Raw genomic sequence first — 25840 nt, forward strand, 5'->3', positions numbered from 1 at the left:
AAGCACGCCACAATGTGGAGAGCCTGGACACAGCCCTTAACTGTAATATATTGGCCATATATCACAAACCCCTGAGATGCCTTATTGCTAGTTTAAACTCTTTACCAATGTAATTAGAGCAGTAAAAATAATGTTTTGTCATACCTGTGGTCTAAGGTCTGATATACCACAGCTGTCTGCCAATCAGCATTCAGGGCTCGAACCACCCAGTTTATAATATAGTATATACTATTATTTGTTTCCACTATAGTATTTATACTATAGTAAACTGTAAATACTACAGTATACTACAATAAATACTAAAAAAGGTCAGCAAAAACATTCCTACTGTAGCATACACTATAGTTTATTTTCATGTGGGATGTACTGTAGGTCCAGTTTTCTACTGTTATGCAAAAAATAAGACATAGCCTACACCTTCAAGGGCCTTACTGTGTGTTAGATCTGTGCTGGCCCTGTTGTCGTGGCTCTATAAAACTGGTATAAGGGATGTCACCCAAGTCATCTGACCATCAGCATGCATTCCCCTGCCTAGCCTTGGGTACTGTAGGTACGGCAGTCAGTAGTTATTCATCATCCGCAATGTTAACGATTACAGCATGTCGATAGCAAACCCAGGAGTTAAATGAGTTTGTGCACTCAGCTACGCCTGTGCTTGCAGTTCAAGGTCATTCCCTTGATCCTGACAGAGGGATGATTCTTGGCTATGTTAGAAAGAAGCACACACATCTCGCCCAAGGTCAAGTGTGCCACTATTTAGAACAAATAGATACATGAAACACTCAATCTTGTGAGTGGGTAAAGAGTGGCCTCAGACCTTGGCCAGGGTGAAGTCACCAGCCACTCATAGATTTTGTTCGTTGCTTGTATTTCAAGTTGAAGTTGGTCTCATCAGTTAGTCTTTTACATTTCCAAGTCGGGTTGAATGTAATTCAACGGACAAGTTTGCATAGATTTTTGTCACGTTTAAGGACATGCTAGAGTGCAATGTGCAGAGAGATCTCAAAGGCTCCAGGTGACATATAGAGCATTTTTCATGCACCTGCTGACCAAATATATATCCGATTTCCTTAAAGCTTTTCAGCAAAACGTACCATGACCAAGACTGCTTTTTCATAAGGCTTAAAGCATTGTGTTTGACCAAGTTGGACAGGCAGTTCACGTGGCGAGAGGATACACTTGATTTGGAGTTAGTTAGCAGCTCATGCCTATCGTAATGGACAATGGTGAGGCCAAGTGTCTCTCCCTCCCTCCCCTTTCTCTCCTGGCGTGTTCCCCCCAGAGACACGAGCCTGGCCGGGCGCTCTGATGACCAAGCGTGACATTTAAACCCCTGCCCTCCGGTGGCTTTGGGGGAGGGTGAGGTACATCTGAGCACAGAGAAAAGGGGTACAAGGCAGAAGCTCTCCCTTCAATCTGCCCTCCTCCCACTCCCGCAGAAATCCTCAGTGTCAGAACTCAGCCATTGTAAGTGTCCTGAACTGAAGAAAGGGCCTTTGGTAAACAATTCAACTGTCTACTCGGATCACAATGGAAGCACATCCCATTGCTTTGAGCATCTGTTTCAAGTAGGTAACACTACTGCTCAACACTGACCATATACACATACCCTGGAAACACCTGCTCACATGGAATCTTATTTAACTTATTTTATGCAAATCAAATAGGAATAGGCTATCACTCTGCATACAGTGCTTTCTATGGTACCACAAAGCAAATCATTTTAGAGTTCTATTTGTGATTAAAATGTAGTGCAGTTGGAAGTGAATACAGTAGAGAAAGAAAGAAACCTGTTTATTGGTGCAAGTACATGGAAGTATTTGTCAATAGTCACATAGGTCTACAGATACTGCATCCTTTATCATCTAGGCCTGAGTCTCATCACATTCTGCAGCAACCTATCGCCCCCTTGTGGTCGTTTTCAAAACGACCAAATTGCAAATTACGGTATAGTATGTTTTTTATAATGTAATACATATAATTTATACTAGTTCAGAGGTATTCAGTGTGTTTTCCTCTAATTTAGTTTACAGCTCCCCTATTGTTTATTTTTGCAGACTTTAATCAATATATATCAGGCTTTCCCTCAAATTGTTGTTATTGTTCATAGTCATGCTTAGATACCATGTCGTCTATATTCCGAGGAGACTCCCCCAGTTCCTTTTACCTTACAGCAATGGGTTAACATCAGCCACGATGCTCTGCTGAAGAACCGCTAATCAGCTAGGAAACATTTGCTGCCCTTCTGGCAAGGTCAAAGGGGTCACAGTCCCTGGCTGAATGTCCAGTTCTCTCCCCCGCTTGCCTCTAAACCCTAACCGCCTCTGGAGCCCACAGGCCCTGCAGGCATAATCACAGCACCCCCTACATGCAGCCTGAGTGTCTTTCTAATCTAAGGCTCAGGGATGGGCCAGTCCATCCGTCCATCAGTCCATCTGTCTGTTTGTCTGACAGGGCTTCCCTCATCATCACATGAACCGCCTCGGCCGGCTCATATTGACTCAGAGACCCGGGCCTTGGCTCCACATAGGGGGAGATACGGCCTCTGAAACCAGCCTCATGTTTGACCAGCTGATTGATTTGTTAACACTTGCCATTCGACGTGTGTCCCTGAATTTAATTTCAGAATTCATTTCTTGAGACGTGTGTAGTACAGGCATAATGTTTGAAGAATAGGGGGTGGAGGTAAGTAGCATTGCATTTCAGATGTTGTCTGCTGATGTTGGCATGTCGTTTTTGATTCATTTGTGCACTTTACCTCATTGGAGTAGGCTAGAAGAGCTTCAGTCATACTGTATTTTCTCTGATGTATTACACACCTGATATACACTGCAATTCAGCTTTTAGACACTAATGTGTACAAGAACAAATAAACCTTACTAGAAACTCCACATGTTAAAACTGTAGCTGCATTTTAAGTCCCATCAATGTCGTCAAGTAGCCAGTTACCAATAATTGCTAAGCAGTGGAGGCTGGTGAGTGGATAGTAATGGCTGGAATGAAGCACGTTTCCATGTGTTCACTCCATTCCAGCCATTACTATGAGCCATCCTCCCTTCACCATCCTCCACTGTTACAAAGCTATAGGAGTTAGATTAATCTTAAATTATAAAAGCCACCTGTTCAATGTGTACTATTAGATTAAGTATTGGTTAGAATAATCAACCTGGATACACAGGTACTGTAACTACAATATAGTATAACATGACTAGAGAGACTTTCTTACTGTCTTTTTATGACCGTGGGCTGTCGATATAATAAAAATGGTTGAAAAATGCTTTTCACAGCTCATAAAGATTGTCAATTCGCTGCTGAGTGAGTATTGTCAAAGGCACAGAGGGCATTGCACTAGATTTTTCAGTCCATTCCACTTTCCACTTGAATGTTATCTCCAGTGCCTATAAAAAAACAAGAGACAATGAAATGAGGTTATTCTCCAGTGCCGAAGACAAGCCCTGTTTGGATGTAGGAGCTGATTTGATGGACTCTCCCTCTCCCGCCAGCCGGTGTGGTGGAGAGAAGAGAGAGGGCCTGTTTGGATATGCATCACAAAGGCTTCCTGCAGTATTGATCTGCAGTGGGTTAAGGTAGTCTATCAGCAAATGTCCCTCTCTCTGGGAAAAACAACAGCTGATTAAAAGCACACAGCAGCCAGGCAGGAGGCTGCTGATGGCCGGTTATCTCAGCCCAAAGGTCAGTGTGTACAGATATAATCCACTTTCACTTAACAGCTTAATTTAAGTCACACCTCATGCTAATGCCGCCATTTGGCAGTCCCTTTGTTAAAGGTTGGCTATTATTTAACAAGAAGATGATACAGTATTGTATAGATTTTTCTGCACTCATGCTAATAGCATCAGGTCTTACAGACAGGAAGCAGAAGCTCTTTGAGCTTGAATTGTAGCAAGAACTTGCGTTTCCTTTTTCCAACCATGACACTAAAACAGGTGCACCCAGGTTTGCTGCTGATGGAAGAAGTTGTATCTGAGGTTCAGCACTAGCATGTAGAACTATCTGCTCTTAACCATACAGACCGAAATAAGAACCCTTTTTCAAAACTGAGAAAAGGCACTTTAATTTATTAGAAACATACATTTAATCAAATAACTTACAACTGGAGGGTACTGTATATTGATACTTTATATAACAATATAAAATATAAACACAATTTTGCACAGTATAACGTTCATGGTAATCAAAAGACAAAAATAAGTAATTCTCACAATGAAAATGTCATCCTTTGAAATAAATAAAACTGTGAGTTTCGCACTTCACAGACCCTAATATACAATTGTAGAAAATACATTTTTCCCAGTCTCCATATCACACACTAGCATGTAACTCAACAATGGAAACAAAAGTATAAACATAAACAAGGTGGACTAGAAATAACCATTTCCTGTATCCTTTCCATTGTAACAACAGAATGCAGAGGTACTATTGTGGTGTTGGCGGTGGGCACTACAGCTTTTCCTTTAAAACAACTAAAAAGGCCTAGAGGCCATCCAAATTAGGACATCGGTTCTTGTCTTGACAGGTATCTTATAGGTAAGGTGGGGAGGTCAGTAGCGTTCCTTGGGTTCGCTGAACTTACGTTTCTTCGGCACAGAGGCCTGGACATCCTGACTGCAGGGGAACTCGAACTGCGATATCTGCTAATCAGAGAGTGACAGACAGTTTACAACCTAATGCAAGACTCTAAAATTAATAATGATTGCCAAACAATATTCTGTATACACCTAGATGGGATGGACTGAATGAGTCATATTGACTTGTTAAAAAAACATGTAGGTTTTATCTTTAAAAGACCATTTGCAAATGATTATCACTCCTTCCTTGAGTAAGACTGGGGGCTGAAATCTATGATGCTCGAGGGGGCGTGTCTCCCACCATTTTGTCTTCGATGGGAGAGGGCTTCTTCTTCTTGACACTGTGCACCTCAGTCTCAGCCTTTCTCTCCTGTGCACACACACACACAGAACAAAGACAGTAAATCACAGACTGCAGGGAAGTGCTTGAGAAGCTAGTCAGATATACTAGTCCCATAGATATACATCCTCCATGATCATTTTTACATGACGTTATACAAAGATGTCTTCCATTTGAACAGAACTACTCCAGTAGGAGTTAGATATGGTTGTGCGTTTTTGGGGGGCACTGACCAGGGTGGACCTGGTGACGCGTCCGCTCCTGGTCCTCTTAATGACCACTTCCAGGTCAGATGTCCTCTTTCCCAAAGTGTCCATCTGAGACAGACAGGTCAATCAAACCACAGACCGTTACCTTCACAACTGGAGCAGCACCTATATTACTTTATATTCATACAGTACTATCCCACCTATGTACTTGTATTGTTCTGTATTTACATTTGGTTGATACAAGGCCTATCTTAGTCATGACTATGCAGAATGTACATTTTGCTGTTATTTTACCTGAGAGTTCTCTGTGCTCTCCTCACACACCTCCATCTTCTCCTGGCAGTTCACCTGGACCTCTTTGAGCATCAAACATGATGAAAACACAACATGGATTTCAGACCGCATTTGACTTCTTAAAAGAGAAAAAAATCTTCAGCGAAACTTCTTTATACTAAGTTTTGAGAGAGGAGGTCCTACCGGAATTGTCCAAGTAAATGTCGTTGTCCGGATTTTCCATTACTTTTATCACGCGGGTCTGAAAGTATAAACCCCATTAAAAATGTTATATACTGTAGATATATCCCATGGGATAGAGACAGCAACGCCCCCTACTGGGTTAAAACAATAGCGCCTTGCCATAGGCACCCAGTCAAATTAGCCTAGATTTATGTCAGCCTCAGGTCTCACCTGCTGACTGCTGATCTTGGTCACTGTCCCCCCCTCCTCCATCTTCAGCTCCCACTTGTCCCTCACGCAAATGGGCTGCTCGTCATCAACCTACAGAGAAAAGGGGACAGTTGTTTAATCAACGTGTCACCCACTAGTCTGGTTGACATTACTCTGACTCTTTAGTTATTTCCCCCGTTTCCTTCATACCTGCTCCAGCCTTTCTCTCTCTGTGGTCACGTCCACCTTCAGGGTGTGGAAGGGAGTGACCACCTCACCCATGGTCAGGTTGACGGGCTCCTTCTCAAACTGCAGGCTATCGCCGTCCCCCTCCATGAAGCCTGGGGGCTGGTAGTCCTGGGGAGTGACTGAGATATACACACACAAACACACTCTTTAGGTGGTTTAAAAAACAAACATATACTTGTTATATCCTATGAAAGTTCAATTTTACTTCCGTACTCCGTCCGGGTTTTGTAGGTAAGAATGGGCTTCAAATTTTGATATCAAATTCATAAAAACGGGGTCATTTAAGATATATTTATCGTATATATGCCAGTTTTCAACGTATTTGACGCTCAATAAGCAGAAAGCTGAAAAGTTTCATTTGAACTACACAAATGAACTACAAATCAAAAGGCAGTGGTTGGCAACGTTCAATGAAAAACATTCCCAGCCTAATCTAATATAAAACACATCAAACAGCCTGCAACTAACAGGTTGTTACCTTCCTGTAAGTCCTCAGCTCAAGCAGGCATGCTCCAGCATGCTAACAACGCTGCAGTAGTAGTTCAAATGAGACTTTTCTAACTTTTGTAATGTCTTACTTATTGAGCGTCAAATATTTTGATAAAAGGCATCGGGTATGAGAAAATCAATGCACAATTATAAACTGGGTGGTTCGAGCCCTGAATGCTGATTGGCTGAAAGCCATGGTATAGCAGACCATATACCATGGGTATGACAAACCTTTGACTTTTACTGCTCTAATTAAGTTGGTAACCAGTTTATAATAGCATTAAGGCACTTCTGGGTTGTGCTAGGACACAGCCCTTAGCTGTGTTATATTGGCCATACACCACACCACCTCGGGTCTTATTGCTTAAATATACACTGAGTATACAAAAAAACCTGCTCTTTCCATGACATGGACTGACCAGGTGAAAGCTATGATCCCTTATTGATGTCACTTGTTAAATCCACTTCAATCAGTGTAGAAGGGAAGGTGACAGGTTAAAGAAGGATTTTGAAGCCTTGAGACAATTGAGACATGGATTGTGTATGTGTGCCATTCAGAGGGTGAATGGACAACACACAAGATTGAAGTGCCTTTGAACTGGGTACGGTAGTAGTTGCCAGGCGCACCGGTTTGAGTGTGTCAAAAACTGAAATGCAGCTGGATTTTTCACGCTCAACCGTTTCCCGTGTGTATCAAGAATGGTCCACCACCCAAATGACATCCAGCCAACTTGACACGACTGTGGGAAGCATTGGAGTCAACATGGGCCAGCATCCCAGTGGAATGCTTTGACACCTTGTAGAGTCCATGCCACAATGATTTGAGGCTGTTCTGAGCGCTCCTAATGTTTGGTATACTCAGTGTAATTAAATTCATTTGATCATTCAAAAGACCCGGGACATGACCCCGGAACAGCGTATTGCATCACATCATCCCTTGTCTTTTAGCTTACTCTACATCATTGTGTGGTCTTTACCGTCATCGTAGTAGGAGAGTTTCATGTTAAGACAGACATTGTCTGGCAGAGGACCCAGGTTCTGCATCAGTGTGTAGAGTTTACGCACCAGGAGGATGCTGGATTTTTTTGTGCTGCTGCAAGCCAGTTTTCCCAGATTCTTGCTGTTTTTGCTAAAACAAAAATAAATGTAAACATTTTTAAACAATTTCAAGTGTCTTTCTTCAATGCTTCTCAATGAAATTCTGCCATGTTATCATTATGTTATACACATTAGGGTTGAATATTTTCCCCGAATTTTACAAATGTCCGCCAACACCGGATGTGTCCTTCAAAAGCATTACAAAGCATATAAATAGGCACATGTCTGGATTTTATTAGAGCTTTGATCGTAAAGTCATGCCTGATGCAACCTAAACCTGATTAAATACATTTTATGACCCTACATTAAAGACATTTAATGAGCCCAAGCCCAAATGATTGAAACCGTTATCCAATATAGCTACTTCACATTACATAAGACAGAAAAACATAAAAGCACATAGATGTAGCTAGCTATATGCTCTCTTGGGTAAATAAATGAAACAACCTCCAGTAATCTTTTTGAGTGTGAACTGTATTACTGTACTGCATTCTATTATACTGTATTATATGAACTGGAATTACGCAGCTCGTTCAAACCATGATAAAGCAGGGAGAGAACATGCAATTCTGGTGCAGTACATGCGGTCTACAAAGTTATAAGTATAGGCTAGTGAATTTGATTGACATTTTTCATAATATTTCCCCTAATGTTATTAGTCTACCTTCTCTTTCTCTCTCTAGTGTTGCTTCATTCCTTCCTTGCTTTCAACAGGTAAATGTAATTTTGTTTTGTTGTCCTTATCTTTATCATTCTAATGACATGCTTGAATAATATAGGACTAGAATGAGATGCAACAGGCTTTCACTTCTCTTCATGAGGATTGGATGGTTATGGGTCTGCATAAATAACTGCTATAGCCGACCGCCATCGCACATTCGCTCTTCTTTCAAACTACCCATGAGTTCTATTGGCTGCTGTCCCTCTTCGAATAGTCTATTGGTATAAAAAAAAATGCAAACAAATTATGTCCAGCCGCTATTCTAGTCTAGGTTTTCCTGCATGGGAGCATTTTTTTTTTACAGAGAGGACAGCTGAGTACAGGTGTGTGCGTATTGCACAAGAGACAGAGGCTATAAGTTAGAAGCTTATTATGCATTACCCATCATCATGTATTACCTAAATATAAGGCTAATACTGCATTGTATGTATTACCTGAAAGAGGTAGGCTAGCACATCTAGAGTGCATTTGGAAATTATTCAATGCTCTTGACTTTCTCAAAAAAAAAAATACATTACAGCCTTATTCTAAAATGTATTAAATAAAACCTGTTCCTCATAAATCTACACACAATACCCCAAATTTGGACAAAAAGACAGGATTGTGTTGAGGCACAGATTTGGAGAAGGGTACATTTGAAAACATTTCTACTGCATTAAAGGTCCCCAAGAACACAGTGGCCTCCATAATTATTAAATGGAAGAAGTTTGGAACCACCAAGACTCTTGCTAGAGCTGGCCGCTCAACCAAACTGAGCAATCGAGGGAGAAGTGCCTTGGTCAGGGAGGCGACCAAGAACCCGATGGTCACACTAACAGAGATCCAGACTTCCTCTGTGGAGATGGGAGAAACGTCCAGAAAGACAACCATCTCTGCAGCTCTCCATCAATTAGGCCTTTATGGTAGAGTGGCCAGACTGAAGCTACTCCTCAGTAAAAGGTTCATGACAGCCCGCTTGAAGTTTGCCAAAAGGCACCTAGACTCTCAGACCATGAGAAACAAGATTCTCTGGTCTGATGAAACCAAGATTGAACTCTTTGGCCTGAATGCCAAACGTAATGTCTGCAGGAAACCTGGCACCATCCCTACGGTGAAGCATGGTGGTGGCAGCATCATGCTGTGGGGATGTTTTTCTGCGGCAGGGACTGGGAGACTAATCAGGCTCGAGGGAAAGATGAACGGAACAAAGTACAGAGAGATCCTTGAAGAAAACCTGCTCCAGAGCACTCAGGACCTCAGACTGAGGCATATGTTCACCTTCCAACAGCACAACGAACCTAAGCACATAGCCAAGACAACGAAGCATTGGCTTCAGGACAAGTCTCTGAATGTCCTTGAGTGGCCCAGCCAAAGCCTGGACTTGAACCTGATTGAACATCTCTGGAGAGACCTGAAAATAGGTGTGCAGCAACGCTCCCCATCCAACTTAACAGAGCTTGACAAGATCTGCATAGAAGAATGGGAGAAACTCCCCAATACAGGTGTGCAAAACTTGTAGTGTCATTATGGGGTATTGTTTGTATATTGATGAGGGGAAAAAACTATTGAATCAATTTTAGTATAAAGCTGTAACATAACAAAATGTGGAAAAAGTCAAGGGTTCTGAATACTTTCCAAATGCACTGTACATATAGGCCTATATACAGTTGAAGTCTGAAGTTTACATACACCTTAGCCAAATACATTTAAACTCAGTTTTTCAAAATTCCTAACATTTAATCCTAGTAAAAATTCCCTGTTTTAGGTCAGTTAGGATCACCACTTTATTTTAAGAATGTGAAATGTCAGAATAATAGTAGAGAGAATGATTTATTTCAGCTTTTATTTCTTTCATCACATTCCCAGTCGGTCAGAATTTTACATACACTCAATTAGTATTTGGTAGCATTGCCTTTAAATTGTTTAACTTGGGTCAAACATTTCAGGTAGCCTTCCACAAGCTTTCCTACAATAAGTTGGGTGAATTTTGGCCCATTCCTCCTGACAAAGCTGGTGCAACTGAATCAGGTTTGTAGGCCTCCTTGCTCGCACATGATTTTTCAGTTCTGCCCAGATTATCTATGGGATTGAGGTCAGGGATTTGTCATGGCCTCTCCAATTACCTTGACTTTGTTGTCCTTAAGCCATTTTGCCACAACTTCGGAAGCATGCTTGTGGTCATTGTCCATTTGGAAAACCCATTTGCGACCAAGCTTTAACTTCCTGACTGATGTCTTGAGATGTTTCTTCAATACATCCACATCATTTTCCTCATCATGATGCCATCTATTTTGTGAAGTGCACCAGTCCCTCCTGCAGCAAAGCACCCCCACGCTTCACGGTTGGGATGGTGTTCTTCAGCTCGCAATCCTCCCCCTTTTTCCTCCAAAGATAACAGTGGTCATTATGGCCAAACAGTTGTTTTTGTTTCATTTGACCAGAGGACATTTCTCCAAAAAGTACGATCTTTGTCCCCATGTTCAGTTGCAAACCGTAGTCTGGCTTTTTATGGCAGTTTCGTAGCAATGGCTTATTCCTTGCTGAGCAGCCTTTCAGGTTATGTCAATATTAGACTTATTTTACTGTGAATATAGATACTTTTGTACCTGTTTCCTCCAGCATCTTCACAAAGTTCTTTGCTGTTGTTCTGGGATTAATTTGCACTTTTTGCACCAAAGTACATTCATCTCTAGGAGACAGAAAGTGTCTCCTTCCTGAGAGGTATAATGGCTGCGTGGTCCTGTGGTGTTTATACTTGCATACTATTGTTTGTACAGATGAACGTGGTACCTTCAGGCGTTTGGAAATTTATCCCAAGGATGAACCAGACTTGTGGGAGGTCTACATTTTTTTCTGAGGTCTTGACTGATTTCTTTTGATTTTCTCATGATGTCAAGCAGAGGCACTGAGTTTGAAGGTAGGCCTTAAAATACATCCACAGGTACACCTCCAATTGACTCAAATGATGTCAATAAGCCTATCAGAAGCTTCTAAAGCCATGACATCATTTTCTGGAATTTTCCAAGCTATTTAGGCACAGTCAACATAGTGTATGTAAACTTCTGACCCACTGGAATTGTGATACAGTGAATTATAAGTGAAATAATCTGTCTGTAAACAATTGTTGGAAAAATGCTTTGTGTCATGCACAAAGTAGATGTCCTATCCGACTTTCCAAAACTATAGTTTGTTAATTAACAAGAAATTTGTGGAGTGGTTGAAAAATGACTTTTAATGACTCCAACCTAAATGTATGTAAACTTCCGACTTCAACTGTATATCAATCTTGAACACGATTATCTATTTTGGATGCAATTTGAATGGAATTGATGGAAAGAAAGAAAGACTGCGAGAGAGCATTCACTCATGCACCGATTTAAAGAAACGATAAAGGAGCGTTTTAACCACGGCAATTAAAGAAATATATAATCTTTACAATAAAAAAATAAGGTGATCCCCGAAAACCAGATGGAGGTGTGCAAATTAGATGCGCATTCGGTCTTTATATTACTGTAGCATAGGCTATGCTGCAGCAAATGTAGGACAACATATCACAATAAAAAAAAGTGACTAAGTTACCAAGGGAGGGTCTACATACTGAGATGGGCTGTCGGTTCCCACCCTGAGTGTTGATGATTCATTATGCAGTGACCAGAGGGAAGGCCTTACTGAATCCAGATTTAGACATCGCATATAATTGAACAGTTCCATTTCAAGTCATGCTGTTCATATAAATAATTTATAATAATTTACCGGTTTCTCAGTTATTTATCCTTTGGAAAGGGAGTGGTTTTGGGCAGTAAATCTCTGTAAATCTCAGTAACTGGGTTCCCACCATTCAACCCTAATACACATTGACAAAGCTATACCTTTCAAAGTCAATTTTGGGTCCCTTTTCAGTGTATTGGACTTTGAACTGGTAGCATTCAGTAACCTTCTGGAAATTGTAAAGAAAGACCAGTGTCACAATGAGAAACAGCTTGATTCAAGAGGTTACACATACTGTAGTTTGTTCTAGTGCAGAGAATCAAAGCATTACTATGATCGATACCTTTGGGGTTAAAAAGTAGTCTATTACCTTTGGATTCTCTGGGTCTGTGTATATCTATAGAAAGTGGAAGGAGACTACAAACTTTAGCAACGGAAAATGTAAAGGCTTTATATGCTGAAGAAAATATTCGATACGATATACTCACAGACATAACGACCGTCCGCAACTGTTGGAAAACAAGACATTCATTATTTGTAATTAATTAACATTAATAACATGCAGATAATGAATAAACAACTCAATTCTAGCATCTCACTTACGTATTTTCTCTGAAGGGCATCAAAGCACCCATGCATCCTGGGAGGTGTATAAAAAGAGTATTAATTAATCAACACTGAATTAATCATCTAACTAGGATAAAGGGAAAGGATTTGGCCACAGAGTACTGTACAGTAATTTCCCACTGAGGCTTGGTGGTGAATACTAACCACTGTACAATCTGACTGGCACCAGGGCAGGTGCGCTCCTCCCTGAGGATCATAACTTTCTGCTCTGTGGCATAGAAAGAGAAGTGTAAGGCTACTTCTTGAAGATCTCGGCTAGGGTATCATCATTTAAATAACAATTGATTTCATTTAAAAATAACATCAATTGTGTTTTGACCTTCAACATATTTTCTCCCATAAGCTTTTTCTGGGAAAAGACCCCTGAGGTAAGTGATGCTGGAGACTGCAATGGCCAGCAGTTTCTTCACAACAATCAAGGACTGCTGCTCTGTTGAAACTACATTTGGCAGCAACTGGGTTCCCTATAAAATATAACAAAGACAGGCGCTTACAACGAGGTAATTTGAAGAGGTCTGAATAAATAGACGCATGTAGATATTTATAGAACATGCTATAAAACAGCAATTCAATAGGACCAAGGTCTGGCTATGGATTGCCAGAGGTTTTACCTGAGCAGCCCGCAAACGTTGTTCACAGGCCATGGTAGTAATAGTTGATAACAAGTTGTCAAATCTACAAAATTAAGATTAATCAGAAGCCAGGTAACTAGCTATCAAGGTAAAGCTATGTTGAAATATGTAACTAGCTAGCTAAGTACTAGTTTACACAGATAGATACAGAAATATGTTATATTAATCTGGCTAGCTACGTCAGCTAACTAGCTATCTGCATTACATTTGTTAGCTAACGTAGCTAGTACACACACCTACTGATCATGACACTGATTTTACTCTACAACCCATTTTGAATAGTATGAAATTGCATAACTCACATAGCTAGCTATTACTACCTAGATAGAGCGCAGTCACTCAATTTGTTTTTTGTTTTAAAAAAATTCAACAAAAATACAATCTAGAAGCTAGCCAGACCGAATTTACTAAGAAACTGTTGGATGTTGAGTCAAACTCGCGCCAGACACACACATTTACCCGCCAAACCTGACAGCTAAAGTAGCCAATCAGAGGGAAGCTTAGATAACGTACATTTTCTTGCCACCACAACATGCATTGAGTGATTAGTGATATCAAATGTAGTAAGTGATATGTCCTGGCCGAGGTAAACATCAGTTTTAAATTAAGTTGATTATGTTGTGGCTCTGTTGTTAGTGTAGTTTGATGCAACGCTGCGCACAGATTGAATATCCGCACTCTATTGGACACAGCTCTGTCATTCAGCATTTCTCTATGATTAGTGCCATTTCATTGGCTCTCCTGGTATCTAATACAACGTGTTTCCTTATACCATTGGTTACTGTATATGTATGTCACAAATGGCAATCCCACACGACGGCGTCCCAAATTATTTAGCTTTTTTTGTGTGGAGGAGCCTTGTTCACTAGAGGCAGGTTAGATTTTGTGGAAGCTGGAGGAGCACCCCTGCATACATTCTAACCTGCGTTTTCAAGCAACTCGGACTTCTAGTCCATTATAGCTGCGTAATGTCGTCCGAAAATCTATCAGATACTCCGATGGAATATGAGGATGAAAAGCAGGTGGGTTTAATATCATGACACTATCTTGAGTTTGAAAGCTAACTATAACGCTAGCTCGTTGTAACGCGTTACAAGTAAAGTGTTTGATTTGATAGCTAGCTAGCTAGCTAGTTAGCTTTCGTTATAGCATCAAACCTGTAAACTTCTCGTTTACCAACAATGACAGTGTGTATAAATGTTTTGGAAAGGTATTGAGTAAGATTTACGTGTCTCCCGATAATCAATAATAACGTAGGTACCGTATTATTGAGTTATTTGTTCCGTTTTCCCTTGCCATTGTGGCTCGCTGGTCCATAGGTTAGAAAATATGCCTGGGCCGTATTGGTCTATCCTGACACTGCAGTAGTTGAGGTCTTCCGGCTTTCGAGACAAATACAAACAATACTACTATAGCCTATCCTTGGAAATCTGTGTTTCAATGGAAACCAGGGTCAATAATCACAGTTACTTACATGCTAGCGGATCAGTCACACAAAGCTTTAATGATGTATAAGCTAGATCTATTGATTCATACTCGTTTTCAGTCCCCTATGCTTTGTGAATGTTATTTGAAGTGTTGCACTGATATTAGGCGTAGCTATATATATACAGTTGAAGTCGGAAGTTTACATACACTTAGGTTGGAGTCATTAACTCATTTTTCAACCAAATGTTTTGTTAACAAACCATAGTTTTTGCAAGTCTGTGAGAACATCTACTTTGTGCATGACACAAGTCATTTTTCCAACAATTGTTTACAGACCTATGTTTTCACTTATAATTCACTGTATCACAATTCCAGTGGGTCAGAAGTTTACATACACTAAGTTGACTGTGCCTTTAAAACAGCTTGGAACATTCCAGAAAATGATGTCATTGCTTTAGAAGCTTCTGATTGACTCAAATTATGTAAATTAGCCTATTGGAGGTGTACCTGTGGATGTATTTCAAGGCCTTCCTTCAAACTTCAGTGCCTCTTTGCTTGACATCATGGGAAAATCAAAAGAAATCATCTAAGACCTCAGAAAAGAACATTGTAGACTTCCTGAAAGTACCACGTTCATCTGTACAAACAATAGTACGCAAGTATAAACACCATGGGACCACGCAGCCGTAATACCGCTCAGGAAGGAGATGCGTTTTGTCTCCTAGAGATGAACGTACTTTGGTGCGAGAAGTGCAAATCAATCCCAGAACAGCAGCAAAGGACCTGGATGAAACCGGTACAAAAGTATCTATATCCACAGTAAAATGAGTCCTATATCGACATAACTTGAAAGGCGGCTCAGCAAGGAAGAAGCCACTGCTCCAAAACCGCCATAAAAAAGCCAGACTACAGTTTGCAACTGCACATGGGGACAAAGATTGTACTTTTTGGAGAAATGTCCTCTGGTCTGATTAAACAAAAATATAACTGTTTGGCCATAATTACCATCGTTATGTTTGGAAGAAAAAGGGGGAGGCTTGCAAGCCGAAGAACACAATCTCAACCGTGAAGCACAGGGATGGCAGCATCATGTTGTGGGGGTGCTTTGCCGCAGGAGGGACTGGTACATTCACAAAATGGATTGCATCATGAGGAAGAAAAAGTATGTGGATATATTGAAGCAACATCTCAAGACATCAGTCAGGTAGTTAAAGGTTAGTCACATGGTTCTTCCAAATGTACAACGACCCCAAAGCATGTTTCCAAAGTTGTGGCAAAATGGCTTAGGGACAACAAAGTCAATGTATTGGAGTGGCCATCACAAAGCCCTGACCTCAATCCTATTGAGAATTTGTGGGCCGAACTGAAAAAGCATGTGCGGACAAGGAGGCCTACAAACCTGACTTCGTTACACCAGCTCTGTCAGGAGGAATGGGCCAAAATTCAGCCAACTTACATTTACATTTAAGTCATTTAGCAGACGCTCTTATCCAGAGCGACTTACAAATTGGTGCATTCACCTTATGACATCCAGTAGAACAGCCACTTTACAATAGTGCATCTAAACCTTTTAAGGGGGGAGGGGGGGGGGTGAGAAGGATTACTTATCCTATCCTAGGTATTCCTTAAAGAGGTGGGGTTTCAGGTGTCTCCGGAAACTTATTGTGGGAAGCTTGTGGAAGGCTACCTGAAACGTTTGACCCAAGTTAAACAATTGAAAGGCAATGCTACCAAATACTAATTGAGTGTATGTAAACTTCTGACCCACTGGGAATGTGATGAAAGAAATAAAAGCTGAAATAAATCATTCTCTCTACTATTATTCTGACATTTCACATTCTTAAAATAAAGTGGTGATCCTAACTGACCTAAAATGAGGAATTTCTACTTGGATTAAATGTCAGGAATTGTAAAAACTAATTTGAAATGTATTTGGCTCAGGTGTATGTAAACTTCCAACTTCAAATGATGAAAAGTCAGTTGTACAGGCAGCATCCTGAGTAGATGCTGGTGAAGGTCAGAGGTCTGTTGACAAACCGACTGGTCATATCATCAATATTCATTGACTAGCAGGTATAGGGAAGGTACTGATGCTATACTTTGTCTTATCGATGATAATGGGTGCTTTTAATGCAATGGTATTTTGATACAATGACTTGAAGTGAAACTGGTCATGTGAGAAAATAACATTTCATGGTAGCTAGCTACTATGGGTCTAGCAGTTTGGAACCGTTTGAGGGTGTGAAAAGTATCCAGTCCACTCTTGCATTTTCCCTCATTGGGGCTGAATATAGCAACTTTTAAAGTTTTGTAATGGATCCAAGTGAATCAGCAAGGGAATCTGTTCATCTGCTTCTCTACCCTGAGTCACCTAATATCCCTGCTCCAGCAAGCTTTGCGTTTACTGTCCTCTGCATGGAATGGCAGATATTCTCCTGTACTTCAGTTGCAGGGTTTTGTGGGTTTCTCAATGTCTTAACTTTTCTGGCTAAATAAAGCTATGTCTAAACAGTGATGCTGAGACTCAGATTCTTCCAATGAAAATGTATGCCAAACTAAAAACCAATGATTGCACAGTAGTAAAAAAAAAACATGCATCCGCAAGGGCTACTTTTAACAGTTTCCACACAAACAATTTACCAAACACATTTACTTGAAGAACAGTACAGATACAAACAGAATGATGGTTTGTGCTGTCATTCTGTTACCAAACTTTGCATCTGCACTGTTCTGTAAGTACAAAAATAAAATAGAAATTGCTACATTTTCTGTAGAAATTGTTAGAAGTAGTGCTTGTACATAGAGTTGTATGGTTTGTTTAACTTTGTAATCATTGGGTTTTGTTTTGACATTTTAAAGTGAAAAATCAGTCTCAGCTTCACTCTGTTACTGTGGAATTGCCCCAATAGAGAATACATGTTTTGCTGACTTCTACCCAGAGTCTCTGGACTGTGGGCAATAGCAAGGTGTGTCCTGTTAGCCTACTTTCCACTGGCATCTGTCCATGGACTCCACACTGGCAGTGAAGGGTAAACCAGTTTGTCTAGTGCAGGAGTTGCCTCCAGTAAAACCATAGGTTTACACAAAAAGCTTTAGCATGAAGGTGTCATGTGAACACTAGAACCACTCTGCAAGCTCTGTGTACCTAGACTTTGGTCAGCAATTACTCAAGGCCTGTTTCTGTATAATATTCTCCATAACCATAAATAACCATGGCTTGTACATATTTGCAGACAAACTGTTTTCCTTTCATAAAGTCATCTGTTTTTATGGCACCAATAACATGTCAGGGATGGGGAAACGGGTAACAAGGCTGTTTTATCCATATTAGCTGAGGAAAAGTGTGTAAGATAATAATAATGGATGTGAAGCTGCTTTTTAGTCACTTAATTCTTACTCAATCATAACACTCGTCTTCTGAGTGAGTTGTTCATCGCAGGCAACCATGAGGGCATGAGAGGGAGTGTTGCAGGAGAGCATGCAGAGTGTGACTCATACTATGAAGACGCTTCAACTCCCTCAAGTCATTTTCATGGCGTTAGCCCACTTCACAGCTGAATATGAGTAGGGTTAGGCTATATGATTCAGATGCAATCCTTTCTGAAGTGCACAGTGCCAGCCCAGTAATCTTGTTGTTTTGTCATCATCAGACCATCTTATAACCTTATTAGTTTCCAGTTGTAATGCCACAAGTACAGTGAAATGTCCTTCTTGCAACTTCTGAACCCAACAATGCAGTAATCAATAACAATGTAATACTAAAAACAACATAAGGTAGAACATAAACACACAAGAAATAGAAATAAGAATAACACAAAAGTAAGTAAGCATTCTATATACAGGGTCAGTCAGTTCCAGTACCATATTTACAATGTGCAGGGATACTGGAGGAATGGAGGTAGATAATTGTAGGGGTTCGGTGACTAGGCATCAGGACAGTTAAATGGAGAATGTCTATTTTAAAAGCCTATGCTTGTTCTTCTCTGCGCATCATGGCTGACATTATGATGAAGGATATATAGGCGTAGGCTACATAAGCCTATTGTTTAGATGTTTCTCCTCTTTAGCTAAATTCCTTGCACATAGCATGTAGCACCCATATGACGGAACATCGAAATGTTTTCTTTGTCTGGACAGGACTCTCAGGAAAAGAATGCCAACCTTGTGAAGGGTGAAGAGGTCAAGCTGAAGGCCAAGTACCCCGGCCTGGGCCAAAAGCCTGGAGGCTCCGACTTCCTCATGAAGAGGCTACAGAAAGGGGTAGGTGGAACCCTTCTCCTGGAGAGCCACAGATAATATATGCTTTTGATTCAGCATGTTAGTGAGGCTGGAACAAACACCTACACACCCTTGTTGACCACTTGACTAGGAAATCGCATAGGCTTCGAATACTCCTCTTTAAGACATTTCAATGCGTTCTGCATTTATGAGGATCTGAGATTGCCTTGGTATGTCTGTGGCAGTAGTGATGTTTCAATGAATTTGTCCAGATACTTTTTAATTTGTCAACATTTTAGAAAGTTCACAATGAATAGAGATTTAACTTTACGTTTAATTATCTTGTGTCAATAAATACAGCTGGATGTAATGACCTCTCACTTAAAAAACAATATCTTTTTTTTAGCAAAAACCTACAGTGTCGAATAACAATGGTTGAAGTGTTTCATTACCCATTTAGGCAACATGTGCAGTAAGAGGCGACAGCCTCTATGCCCTCCCACACATCGGTTTGATGTCTCTGGTATAGCCAGTGAAAGTCATGTATAGAATGCAATTTACTAATATTTCCATATTATAATAATTCTCATGTGCCAATATATCACCATGGTGAAACTTGCACTCCTGTAGAGCTGAAATAATTTGATATGGAAACTTGCATCCAGCCAACCAGAAAAGCAAGGCAAAGCAATTTAGGTATTCTTGAAAGTCAGGACAATCCTTGTCCTGCAAAGAAGCATTATTTTATAGTTGAAAAAAAAAAAGATTTTGCAAGCAGTAGGCATTTAGAATTAAAATGTGTATTGGAGCTTTATCGTTACTTGTGACATACTTTTTCTTGCTACTATATGTGAACCCTTTGGAATTACCTGCATATCTACATTAATTGGTCATCAAATTTGATCTGATCTTCATCTAAGTCACAACAATAGGCAACATAGTGTGCTTAAAGTAATAACACACAACTTATTGTATTTTTCTTGTATTTATTGAATACATAATTTAAACATTCAGTGTAGTTTGGAAAAAGTATGTGAACCCCTCCCTATGCTAAAAGTTTCTCTAAACGCCTTGAAGTCCACAGTAAGGCAAATTGTCTATAAATGGAGAAAGTTCAGTGTTCTTGCTACTCTCCCTAGGAGTGGCCGTCCTGCAAAGATGACTGCAAGAGCACAGCGCAGAATGCCCAATGTGGGTTAAGAATAATCCTAGTGTCAGCTAAAGACTTATAGAAATCTCTGGAACATGCTAACATCTCTGTTGACGAGTCTATGATATGTAAAACACGAAACAAGAATGGTGTTCGTGGGAGGGCACCACGGAAGAAGACGCTGCTGTCCAAAAAACCCATTGCTGCACGTCTGAAGTCTGCAAAAGTGGATGTTCCACAGCGCTACTGGCAAAATATTCAGTGGGCAGATGAAACTACAGTTGAGTTGTTTGGAAGGAACACACACCACTGTGTGGAGAAAAAAAAGTCACAGCACACCAACATCCAAACCTTATCCCAACTGTAAAGTATGGTGGAGGGAGCATCATGATTTGGGGCTGCTTTGCTGCCTCAGGGCCTAGACCGCTCGCTATCTTGGACAGAAATGAATTTCCAAGTTTACCAAGACATTTTGCAGGGGATGTTAGGCTATTTGTCTGAAAATTGAAGCTCAACAGAAGTTGGGTGACACAACAGGACAACGACCCAAAAAAACAAAGTAAATTAACAACAGAATGGCTTCAACAGAAGAAAATAGGCCTTCTGGAGTGGCCCAGTCAGAGTCCTGACCTCAACCCAATTGAAATGCTGTGGCATGACCTCAAGAGAGCAGTTTACACCAGACATCCCAAGAATATTGATGAACTGAAACAGTTTTGTAAAGAGGGATGGTCCAAAATTCCTCCTGACTGTTGTGCAGGTCTGATCCGCTACTACAGAAAACGTTTGGTTGAGGTTATTGCTGCCAAAGAAGGGTCAACCAGTTATTAAATCCAAGGGTTCACATACTTTTTCCACCCTGCACTGTGAATGTTTATATGGTGTGTTCAATAAAGACATGAAAACGTATGATTGTTTGTGTGTTATTAGTTTAAGCAGACTGTTTGTCTATTGGTGTGACCTAGATGAAGATCAGATCAAATTTTATGCAGAAATCCAGGTATTTCCAAAGGGTTCACCTACTTTTTCTTGCCACTGAAACTACATTTATTCCAAAAACATTGTTTCCATTTGTCTAAATAAAGTTAGACAAAAGAAAACCCACCCCTGTCGAATGAATAAAAATGTAAGATCTTTCGAACATTTCTGCCATTTCCATGACACGTCGGAAATGTTTTTTTTTTGCGACATTGCTTTTGTTGAATAAACCAGCATCAATGAATCTGCCTATATTAATTTTAACTAGCAGAACTACTCAAGACAACCTGAATTGAATTCCTTTTTTCTTGCCCCCACCTAGCAAAAATACTTTGACTCAGGTGACTACAACATGGCCAAGGCCAAGATGAAGAACAAACAGCTGCCCGTGGCAGGCCCCGACAAGAACCTCGTCACAGGGGACCACATTCCCACACCACAGGACCTGCCCCAGAGGAGGTCCTCCTTGGTGACCAGCAAACTAGCAGGCTAGCCTAGCCTCCACCCATCCACCAGGCCCCCAGCTAACGTTCCTCACCTGTTCCCCAACAATGTTCCCCCCCTAGTCATCTCCAGGCTCCACTTGGCTTTAACATATTGGGGAGAGCTGTGAAAGTCAGTACATATTGCTTGTATATGGGTATGGTGGGGAGGGGAGGGGAGGTGAGCTGGGACCTTTTCTACCATCTCTCCACACAGCTCTGCCCTCTGCGCACTCTGCTCTACTGCCTCCCTTATGTCTTGGTTTGGTGTTCAGAGGTACATAAAGTAGATGTGCCATCAGGGAGGCTGAGTTTAATGCACTTTGTATTATGTACAGTACGTTTTTGCATCCCGAACGACACCAAAATATGTTGTTGACGAGGGAGTTGGGAACCATGATCGCTCCACATTTTTCAATGTTGTGTTCTCGTCAAAGCTGGGGGTAGATGTTTGCGTATTTTGCTTTCACACCAAATCTGGGAGGGAAGGGAACCATGGTGAAGCATCCAAAGGAAGGGAGCGGTAATCAGAGGGAAAAGTGGAAACTGATATGTGGTTTCCTTTATCTCATGTTCTGTCTAACAAAATTCCAAGGTCGTCCACGCTGACCTGAATGAACAGATATGAAACTGCACATTTTCTGCTCATGTCGCTTTAATTCTTGACTCCCTGTTGCTCTTCTTTTTTTAAATATGCTGCATGATTGTAACATGTAACGAAATGTGCAAATCTGGAGGGGTTAGACGACTGACGAGAAGTAGCAAGCAACCACATGGAGCCCTGGAATGTCCATGGTCACTCTCCACACCTTCCTTCCCTCTCAATGTCCTGACAATCCACACACTCGGTCTGTAGGCTGCCCATGGCGAAAGCAATGGCAGAGCAAACTGAATACCCATATCATTTTTAAGGCTGGGGAAAAGAAGCAACTGTTTAATATTCAAGTTAAATGTCAGTTCTGTGGCTATTACATCACCTCAAAAATCCTAAGTGATTGGTAGGGGATCAATTCAGTGTATATTTCTGTATTGTGTTGAGAAAATTGACATTTGGTATGATTTGTGTCTTCATAAAGGGTTATTTGTTCATTGACACGTATGAGCCATTTACTACAATCTGGCTCTTTTCACTGTTCATGGCAGTTCCTGTTGAGAAACTCTTCCTTCTTCAACATAGTAGGAGCCTCCCAGTGTACTGCTAAAGCATATAGCCTTACATATTGACATTCTAAATATAAAAAGTTGTGACGTCAGTAATGGGGTAAACAGTCGGCCACCGGCTAAACTGGCCCTGACTGGCCCCTGGCTCACACAGACCTAACTGGGACACAGCGTGTTTTAGAGATATGCTCACTTGACGCATGTCAAAGGGAAGGGATTTTATGACAGGAGAGGGGGGCAAAGTGTGAGTGTGGACTTAGTTGACCCTGCTCATACCTGTTGGTATGGTACAACTTGCCAAATAGTTAACTCATACAAAAGTAAAATGCTTGTACTCTGGTTTAAAGGTCAGAGGTAGTAGGCTATGTTATCACCTGAATGAGTTGTCCTATCACACAATACACACTTGATCACTCCTATCTTGGCACCTTTTGAATATTCCCTGTGTCTAATTGGCATTGAGTGTGCTTGTCTTGGTCAGAATGAATGTGCTACTGTTCTCTGTCCCAGTGGGTGTAAATAGGCTTTTGGGGGTTGAGTTTTTTTTCTTTCTGATTTCACTACTTGTAGTTCTCTGATTCCAATGTTTCTTTTCTCCTGTCATTGAATACACTACGTAAGCTTTATATATTATTTTTTTTACTACAGAGACATTAATCTGTATAATATGAATGTGTGTAAATGCTGCTGATTTCAGTAATTGACAAATCTTTTAAACTGAGATATTACCCTAATAAAGAACGCCTGTCCTAGGATTCAAACAATCGGACCCACTCCTACCATGAATGTCTGCTAATGGGAGAATCACTAACCACTCCAGGTTTGGGAGTATAATTCCATTTCAATTAGGATATGAAATTCTACCCATGATCAATGCAATCCATTTTGGGAACTGGCCAGCTAGAGTTGAAATTTTAATTGACACCAACATGTTACTTGAATTTGAACAGAAAGACCGTGCAGAATCCTAAATATTTGTAGCATGGCTTATTAAAGTGTCAAATAATATAATTGGATATGCTGAAATGAAGGTTGTTGAAACAACCGCAATCAAGAATTCCTCTAAGTTTTTGTGCACTGTCTGGCTTTGTATGGAGCAATGTAATGAGAGATATACAGGTGAAGTCGGAAGTTTACATGCACGTTAGCCAAATACATTTAACCTCAGTTTTTCACAATTCCTGACATTTAATCCCAGTAAAACAAATCCCTGTCATAGGTCAATTAGGATCACCACTTTATTTTAAGAATGTGAAATGTCAGAATAATAGTAGAGAGAATTACTTATTTCAGCTTGTCAGAAGTTTGCACACTCAATTAGTATTTGGTGGCATTGCCTTTAAATTGTTTTAACTTGGTTCAAATGTTTCAGGTAGCCTTCCACAAGCTTCCCACAATAATTTTGGTGAATTTTGGCCCATTCCTCCTGACAGAGCTGGTGTAACGAAGTCAGGTTTGTAGGCCTCCTTGCTCGCACACGCTTTTTCAGTTCTGCCCACAAATGTTCTATAGGTTTGAGGTCAGGGCTTTGTGATGGCCACTCCAATATCTTGACTTTGTTGTTCCTAAGCCATTTTGCCACAGCTTTGGAAGCATGCTTTGGGTCATTGTCCATTTGGAAGACCCATTTGCGACCAAGTTTAACTTCCTGACTGATGTCTTGATGTTGCTTCAATATATCCACAATTTTTCTTCCTCATGATGCAATCTATTTTGTGAAGTGCACCAGTCCCCCCCTGCAGCAAAGCATCCCCACAATATGATGCTGCCACAAAAGTGATTCATGGTTGGGATAGTGTTCATTGGCTTGCAAGTCTCCCCCTTTTTCCTCCAGACATAACGATGGTCATTATGGCCAAACAGTTCTATTTTTTTTCATCAGACCAGAGGACATTTCTCCAAAACGTACAATCTTTGTCCCCATGTGCAGTTGCAAACTGTAGTCTGGCTTTTTTATGACAGTTTTGGAGCAGTGGCTTCTTCCTTGCTGAGTGGCCTTTCAAGTTATGTCGATATAGGACTCATTGTACTGTGGATATAGATAATTTTGTACCTGTTTCCTCCAGCATCTTCACAAGGTCCTTTGCTCTTCTGGGATTGATTTGCACTTCTCACACCAAAGTACATTCATCTCGAGGAGACAGAACGCATCTCCTTCCTGAGCGGGATGACGGCTGCGTGGTCCCATGGTGTTTATACTTGCGTACTATTGTTTGTACAGATGAACGTGGTACCTTCAGGCATTTAGAAATTGCTCCCAAGGATGAACTAGACTTGAGGTCTAGAATTGTTTTTTTTCTGAGGTCTTGGCTGATTTCTTTCCCATGATGTCAAGCAAAGAGGCACTGCGTTTGAAGTTAGACCCTGAAATACATCCACAGTGACACCTCCAATAGACTCAAATTATGTCAATTAGCATATCAGAAGCTTCTAAAGCCATGACATAATTTTCTGGGATTTTCCAAGCTGTTTAAAGGCACAGTCAACTTAGTGTATGTAAACTTCTGACCCACTGGAATTGTGATCCATTGAATTATTAGTGAAATAATCTGTCTGTAAACAATTGTTGGAAAAATGCTTTGTGTCATGCACAAAGTAGATGTCCTAACCGACTTGCCAAAACTATAGTTTGTTAAAAAAGAAATGTGTGGAGTGGTTGAAAAATGAGTTTTAATGACTCCAACCTAAATGTATGTAAACTTCCGACTTCAACTGTAGGAGGGTATGTTAAAATACCATGTCTCCTGTTCAACTATGATAAGTATGTGCCAGAATGTAAACAAGTGAAAATGACTGTGTGCTCTAAAGTACCTTGTGCTGCTTACCTAACCTGTTTTTGTCTAGCATACAGTAAAGATGTTTTAACATTATCTTACTCACTGCATAACTACAACAAGTTTATCCTGGCCCAAGATAACTACAGGGATATCTGGAGCACCCTTGCTCCCAATAACTGAGGGTTTACATGAGGATATGCTGATTGTGGAGCTGGAGACAGAACAAAATATTGATTTTAAGAAATTTGAAAGTACATGAGTACTAATAATGTTTCAGTTGTGTGGAAGTAATGGAGTGAATTTGTCAGTATTTTAAATAAACTTTTACATTAATATCAA

General features: G+C 40.6%; 2 protein-coding genes across 8 annotated transcripts; one reads left to right on the forward strand and one right to left on the reverse strand.

Annotated features, from left to right (window-relative positions):
* Positions 1–4027: 4027 nt before the first annotated feature.
* On the reverse strand, positions 4028–14691 carry hormad1 (HORMA domain containing 1). 7 transcript variants are annotated; one of them, XM_035745992.2, is made up of 16 exons: positions 13821–13918; positions 13287–13350; positions 12995–13139; positions 12820–12883; positions 12652–12688; positions 12537–12557; positions 12419–12445; positions 12210–12277; positions 7520–7671; positions 6015–6172; positions 5826–5915; positions 5616–5673; positions 5433–5494; positions 5163–5246; positions 4891–4959; positions 4028–4655 (listed from the first exon to the last, which is right to left on the reverse strand). In XM_035745992.2, the coding sequence occupies exons 2-16, from the start codon at positions 13317–13319 to the stop codon at positions 4563–4565; spliced, it is 1161 nt and encodes a 386-aa protein (XP_035601885.1). In that variant the 5' UTR covers positions 13320–13350; positions 13821–13918; the 3' UTR covers positions 4028–4562. The 7 variants fall into 7 exon arrangements, 6 of the variants coding, with proteins under 6 accessions (XP_035601885.1, XP_035601883.1, XP_035601884.1 ...); XM_035745990.2 differs by lacking the exon at positions 13821–13918 and adding an exon at positions 13610–13777; XM_035745991.2 differs by lacking the exon at positions 13821–13918 and adding an exon at positions 13628–13767.
* On the forward strand, positions 14122–25840 carry LOC118364451 (alpha-endosulfine-like). The gene is made up of 3 exons (XM_035745993.2): positions 14122–14329; positions 18873–18995; positions 21404–25840. The coding sequence occupies exons 1-3, from the start codon at positions 14276–14278 to the stop codon at positions 21572–21574; spliced, it is 348 nt and encodes a 115-aa protein (XP_035601886.1). The 5' UTR covers positions 14122–14275; the 3' UTR covers positions 21575–25840.

The sequence above is a fragment of the Oncorhynchus keta genome, chromosome 31 (assembly GCF_023373465.1).
Source record: "Oncorhynchus keta strain PuntledgeMale-10-30-2019 chromosome 31, Oket_V2, whole genome shotgun sequence".
Taxonomy (NCBI): domain Eukaryota; kingdom Metazoa; phylum Chordata; class Actinopteri; order Salmoniformes; family Salmonidae; genus Oncorhynchus; species Oncorhynchus keta.